The sequence below is a fragment of the Danio rerio genome, chromosome 11 (assembly GCF_049306965.1).
Source record: "Danio rerio strain Tuebingen ecotype United States chromosome 11, GRCz12tu, whole genome shotgun sequence".
NCBI lineage: Eukaryota > Metazoa > Chordata > Actinopteri > Cypriniformes > Danionidae > Danio > Danio rerio.
Genome location: NC_133186.1, coordinates 7,072,501 through 7,079,640, shown reverse-complemented (window position 1 = coordinate 7,079,640; position 7,140 = coordinate 7,072,501). Strand labels below are relative to the sequence as shown.

The following is a 7,140-nucleotide window of genomic DNA, read 5'->3' as shown; positions in this document are numbered from 1 at the left end:
TACATGAGATGGCGGTATGCAGCTAAAAATTTGGCGCAACCCGCTAATAAACACAAGGAAGAAGAAAAGGTGAGGAAGAAGAAAGGACGCTGTGAGGATACGGAAGAAGAACGAGTTTGTTACAAAAGCAACCAAAATGGGACTTGTGTCTATTCATTCTTTCTTATTGAAGCGCATGACTGCAGTAGCCGAAGAGATATTCGACGCTGTCAAAGGCAGCATAACTGAATACGAGCAGGAGATCGAGCGTCTGAAGCAGGAGAACTGCTGTCTCAGGAACACGCTGAGTCAAAGCAGAGTCTGCAGCCGTGCAGAAGCACACCATGGTTAGTCTTGTGATTTGCTTAATATTCCCTTTATTTCTTACTTATAAAATTTTCAATAAAAGTCGCATACTTATTAAGCGTTAGCTGTCGAACTACTGTAATTATTTTACGTATTTTTTTTTTTACCACGTAACCATTGTAGTAAAGTTATCTGTCAGTCTGTTTACATGGTATCAGCTGTTGGTACTTAAAATATATCAGATTAAATTACTGAACCTCGATATTATTTAAAGTGCTATATTAATAGTTGTTAAAATATTTAAAATAAGATTTATAACACTATAATTTAACTCGTATAGAATGCAAGAGCTGTCACATTTTCTGTTTATGTTATATGAATTAATTTCAGATCTTTTAATTAAACCTTTAAATGTTTTTGATTGTCAATTAGTTTATTTTAAGGATGAACCGATATGGTTTTTTGGGCCGACATCGATAACCGATAACTCTTAAGATTTGGAGGCTGATAACCAATATATTATAGATATAAATATTTACAACACAACTGATTTTATTTTAAAAACTTAATCAATCCTGATTTGTTGGTAAATGGGTTGCTGATCCATTCCTTGGCAGTTTGCGGATTCTTTTCTGGATCTTTCCCCTTGGCAAAGAATCTTTCTAAAAACATCTGTTTCTTACACATTTTGCTGCTTGTGGGTAAAATTTTGACGCTCAAGTGACCGAAATGTAAGCGAGAGAATACCGTAATTTTTCAAAATAATAGATTTCAGACTTTCAGATTTCAAAGATCGTTCAGACTCAGATAATAAATAAAACAGAAAAAGTTAATGTTTTCTTGTGCGACCTAGTACCAATTTATTCCACGGACCGGTAACGGTCTGCGGCCTGGTTTTTGAGGACCACTGCTCTTAAATATCATAGGAACAAAACCTTTGTGGTGTGTTTTAGACTTTATCAAAGAGAAATGAGTTTTCAATGTAATATTGAATTAAACTGAATATTATTTATGCTTCATGTCACACAGATACTCCAATGCCCGAAGGTGAAGTCACGCAAGCTCCCTTGGCTTCAGACATCTCAGAAATACGAGTAAAGATGGAGGTTGCTGCTGTACCAATGAGCAATGCTTCGACCAGCACTTCTCCCATTTCTGAAGAGTATAAATGGTGTGAACCCCATCACTACCAGTCAAATCTGCCAAACGTGCTGTTGAGGAATGAAGAGAATCTTGGGATAGATACTCAATCATCAGTCACAGTTAAGTCAGAGCAGTCTGATAATCAAGATAATCATTCATACTCTGCTGCAGTGGAGGTTTGCATCGATTCCCAAACTGAATATCCAGCACCTCAACAAGATCCAACGCCTTTTCCACTTTACACTGAGACTTCTAATGAGACGAGACCAAAGGCTGGTGGTCAGCGTCAACAGAATATATTATTTTGCAGGTTTTGCAGAAGGCTCTTCCGCACCAGAGGACGCTTGCAGAAACACCTGTTAGTGCACAAGAATGATGTATATTTATGGAACAGTGCCCCATCTGGGAGTCGATTCAAATCCAAAATCCATTTGAAGCCACAGGAGAGGCTGAACACAGGTGATTATTGGTTCAGCTGCCTTGAGTGTGTAAAAAAAAAAAAAAAAAAACAAGTGTTTATTTTTGCAACTTATACAAACATTTAAATTAAAAAGTATTTGATTCTAGATTTATCGTTGTTTATATATATATATATATATATATATATATATATATATATATATATATATATATATATATATATATATATATATATATATATAGAGGTCTCGATGGAGAGGGTTGTAAAAATTCCGTCATAACCTATTATTGACCGTCAATTAATTTGCATATTTTCTAATTGCTTTTTTCATTCATATTTCAATAATGAACTTGCACGACGAGCATATAGGCTAAATTATTCATTTATTTATTTGACAAATGAACAATAACTCATCTGCCTTACCTCATATCTTCCTCCTGTGTCGACCTGAACTGGGTGCTTGCCTGTGTGTAATCAAGCGCATCAAGAGAAACTGATGCAGAGTCAATTGTCATAAAATGATGTGTCTTTGCCTTGGAAAGTCGACTTCTCGTGACAGTTTTAAATATGTTCTGGAGGCTGAAGCCACGTTCTGCTGCCACACTGGAGAGTTCTTGCCTGAAGTGGCCTGACTCTACAGACAGACTCAGGCCAGATATGGTTAACAGGAAGCGGGCCAGTGCTTTACAGCCGCATCACAAACCCATGTGCGGGTGCGAGCTGCAGGCCATACTCGGACTGGATTACACTTGCCTATGCCAAGTCGGAGCCGGAGGCGCCGAAGGGCAGCCGAGCTCAGGTCGATTACTACCTGCTATCTGGAGTAGCGCCACTTCAGCCAGCGTTTTGTAGTTAGGAAACATTTCTCCGAATGAAGTGATCAGAAGTTTGGTGGATTTTCTGAATGTGGGATTTCCCGGTCTTGCAAACACTCGTTTCACCGGGATAAAATACTGCAGCACGCGCTTCTTCAGCACCAGGGGTGCGGCTTCACTCCTCTGCGTTCGTTAGTGCATGGTGCTCACAACGCACTCCAAACCACCTGACCTCTTTGTTGCCGCTTGGTTGGCCTGTAACAACAGCTGGCGGCGACTGATGATTTGTGTCTGTTTGTTCTTCATCGTTCACTGCATCACTTCCTCTTTTTTTCACCTTTATTATTAATATCACAACTATTTGGCCGTTTAAAGAACCTTTTCACACTCAGCTGCTGTGAGATTTTTGCAACTGTATGCAGCGGTGACAAAGAGGAGACAAAACAAGGGCAATCGCCATCAGCTGGACAGGAGTGGGAATTACAGTTAGCTATAAATTACAATAGATCACCCTCAGCATAATCCGTCAAAATGACGGGTCACCTTCAGATTTTTCCGTCACTGCTGAAAAAAATCTGTCAATGACGGAAAATATTCAGTTAACGCGACCTCTGAGATATATGTATGTATATATATATATATATATTTATATATATATATATATATATATATATATATATATATATATATACACACACACACATATACACATAATAAATTACAAGCATATATACATTAATAGAACAGAGTAAAAGACAGAAGATCCGAACTTAATGATCACACTTGTTTATCAAACGTGTGTTTACATTGAAAAACAATACACTGTAAAAAAATGCTGGGTTCTACAAGCGATTGGTGTTGGGACTACATAAATGGATTAACTTAGGGTGCTTTCACACCTACACTTTTGTTTCGGAACGTATCTCGTTTGCCCAGTTAGCGCGGTTTGTTTGGCATATGTGAACAGGGCAATCGCGCTCTGTTCCGCGCCAAAGTAATCGCTCCAAGATCGCTTGAATGAGGTGGTCTCGGCTCGATTGAAACGAACCCTGGAGTGGTTTGATTGCAGTGAGAAAGCGATCCAATCCGAGCGCTGTAATATCACAGTGTTTTATGGATATGTAATAGGCTTACGGCTATATGAAGAGAGAATTATGAGTAGGGCGGGAAGTTTTGCGAGTTTTCCGGATGCCCGCAAACGAGTAATGATCTCCCGGTAATCTTGCGTTTCCCTCCCGGTCCTCAAATAGGCATCTCGAGCACCCTTCTCACCCCTCCCCACCGCATCTCTCCTCAGACACGTCGCGCGCGCACCCTGTCAATCACCACCAAACCACCACCTCTCCTGACAGCTTAGCGGGACTCTGCAAAATAAACCCTTAAACTCTGACCAATGTAAGGAGTTTACTCGCACGTGACTTGTTTTAGCTCATTTGGTCCGATTAGAAACTTTGCAGTGTGAAAGCGAACCGCTCCAAGAGCAAAGAGCAACAATGTAACAAATGTAATCTCTGTTTTGGAACAACTGAATCGATTCACAGGTGTAAAAGCACCCTTATATATATTTTTTTTCAAATTTAAGTGGATTAAACATAAAACGAGTTGTTATTTCATCATATTATTATAAGTAGTGAATAATGAGTGTAGAAAGGTAGCGCATTGTAGAGGAAAAACGTGCCTAACAGTACATTTATTTATCTACAGAAAGACAAGCAGAGACAAATTGGACTGGAGAACTGGCAGGCTCGCAGCGCTCCCATCATGTGGAAACAAACCAACGCAACTCTGACAAATTAAGTTCATCCGATCAACAACACGGGAATTATCCTTTCTACTGCAAGGTATGCGACAGACCTTTCAGACGTCAAAAGAGCATGCAAAACCACATGCTTTTGCACCAGGATGAGCGAAACTACGCTTGTCAGTTCTGCGGGAGGAAATTCCATAAGAGCTGGCATCTGGCAGAACATTTGCGGATTCACACCGGAGAAAAACCATTTGGATGCAGTGAATGCGGAAAGAGGTTTGTTCAGTGGAATCAGGCAAGATCACACATAATCAAGCACCACGAAGGAAACATGTCTCTGTTGACAAAGGCATGATCCTGTAACCTGCTTTTTGCTATTATCTCTTGTTCATCTTGAAAATTCAGTCAGTCATAATTTAGAATTTTAAACGTTGGGTCACATTTGTGCCATGGATTTTGTAGATATATACATTCCTCGTTCCCAATGTCTGTTATTTGCAAAATAATGATAACTTTATTATTATGTTCATGTAATATGACTAATATTTATTGTTTCAAAGCATCTTTACAGTAAAAATATATACACTCCAGTACTAATTTGGGAAATTTCATAGGTCTTTATTGTGTGGTTCTTTTGAATGTTTCATTAAACATTAGGCTTCAGTATGTTTGTCTTTATTTGCCAAGCAAGCAAACCAAAGGCAACTCTTATAATATAAACAGCTTCAGAAATCTGGTTGTTTCAGAGTGGTCTCAATGGTTAATTATAAATCGTATATAAATTATATATAAAGGCTATCCGAATCATGCCCAGGCGCATCTCCTGGTTTGTTTGTTGAGGATGAGTGCTCTGAATTGTGCCTGTGCATTGTTCAGTTGGCCGGCCTTGACCTGGTTGGAAGAGGTGTGCCAGAGCGCAGTTCGGTCGGGCTTTGACACGTAAATTAGAGCTGCATAATTAATCGTTAAAAGATCGCGATCTCGATTCGACCCCCTAGACGATCTTAATCCAGCATTTCTACCATTCTGCCGATCACATTTTCAAGTTCAGGAGAGAAGAAAAGGCGGCCGCAAGAGTCTTTTCATTGTTTCACATACAGTGACATTGACACCTCCAAATGATGTTAAAAGAGTCACATACTGTATTTATAAGGTATAATTCACTTAAAATGTCATTTTTGTCTTTATATATTGATGTTTTCGTGGCCGGGAAATCACACGTGATGTGAGCTGCTGACCGTGAGCTGTTATCACAGAGAGAGAGCGCGCGCTACTTAATAATAGACGTGCACGTGTCTACTTTCAAGAGTTCACACTTAGCTGATGATTAATTATAAAAGCTTGTTTGGCATGCTGTCCCGGGAGAGAGCCCTGAGCTCATGAGATCCTTGAGCTCAGGGCTCCCTCCCGTTGCAAGGCGGGAGGGGAGTTTGAGCTCAGGTAGATCTCGAGAACTCCCCTGCTGTAGCAAGTGATTGCTCTTGAAGATAACTACGTACTAGAAGCGTGTCTATGGTGCCAATTTGGATTGTTCAATTGACTTAGGGTGCTTTCACACCTACACTTTTGTTTCGGAACGTGTCTCGTTTGCCTAGTTAGCGCGGTTCGATTGGCATATGTGAACAGGGCAATCACGCTCTGTTCCGCGCCAAAGTAATCGCTCCGAGATCGCTTGAGTGAGGTGGTCTCGGCTCGATTGAAACGAACCCTGGAGCGGATCGATTGCAGTGAGAAAGCGATCCGATCCGAGCGCGGTTATATCACAGTGTTTTATAGATATGTAATAGGCTTATGGCTATATGAAGAGAGAATTATGAGTAGGGCGGGAAGTTTCGCGAGTCTCCGGATGCCTGCAAACGAGTGATGATCTCCCGGTAATCTCGCGTCTCCCTCCGGTCCTCAAATAGGCATCGTTGCGCACCCTTCTCACCCCTCCCTCCCTTCTCATCCGTCTCTCCTCAGACACGTCGCGTGCGCTCACCCTGTCAATCACCACCAAACCACCACCTCTCCTGACAGCTTAGCGGGACGCTGCAAAATAAACCCTGACACTCTGACTAATGTGAGGAGAGTTTACTCGCACGTGACTTGTTTTAGCTCTTTTGGTCCGATTAGAAACTTTGCAGTGTGAAAGCGAACCGCACCAAGAGCAAAGAGCAACAATGTAACAATTGTAATCTCTGTTTCGAAACAACTGAATCGATTCACAGGTGTGAAAGCACCCTTAATTGCATGTTTTTAGGCGGTTGGAGGAGACCGGGGAACCTGGGGGAAACCCACGTGAGCACGGGGAGAAGTGCAAACTCCACACAGAAATGTCTGCTAGTTTGGTAAAGCCAGGAACCAGAGACATTCTTGCTGTGAGGCAACAGTGCTACACACTGGGCCACCATGTCACCCATCTAAGAAGGAGGAGTAGGGGAGGAAGGTGGGACTCTTCAAAACGAAGATAGCAGTGGAATGAAACCCAGGGTATTTATAGTAGTTTAGGAGTCATCTGGTTGGAGCGTAGTGATTTGGATAATGCAGATCCAGCCGCTAGCAATCATAGCACGTGATCCTCTTGAAATTTGTTTATACATAAACTTGCATATGTTGCGAGTAACAGGTAATAAAGTTGTAAATAATATTCAGTTTGTGGCACAGAGTGATCGTTTGGGAGCCGCGCGCGCGAAGTATGAAAGAGCACTTAGCAGTCAAAATTAAACCGATCGTGATCTTTATTTTAA

At 41.1% G+C, this 7,140-nt stretch overlaps 1 protein-coding gene across 3 annotated transcripts in view; it reads left to right on the top strand.

Moving 5' to 3' along the window:
• si:ch211-253b8.2 overlaps nucleotides 1-7,140 on the top strand; it is a 12,512-nt gene continuing 5,372 nt past the window's right edge. Inside the window, exons 1-4 of one of the 3 annotated variants that reach the window (XR_012386826.1) lie at nucleotides 69-326; nucleotides 1,315-1,887; nucleotides 4,369-6,138; nucleotides 6,219-7,140. The exon at nucleotides 6,219-7,140 is cut by the window's right edge and continues 980 nt beyond it. Coding sequence is in view for 2 of the 3 variants with exons in the window: in NM_001201560.1 (NP_001188489.1) it covers nucleotides 137-326; nucleotides 1,315-1,887; nucleotides 4,369-4,766 (1,161 nt within the window). In the remaining variant the exon portion in view is untranslated. 3 annotated transcript variants of the gene reach the window in all.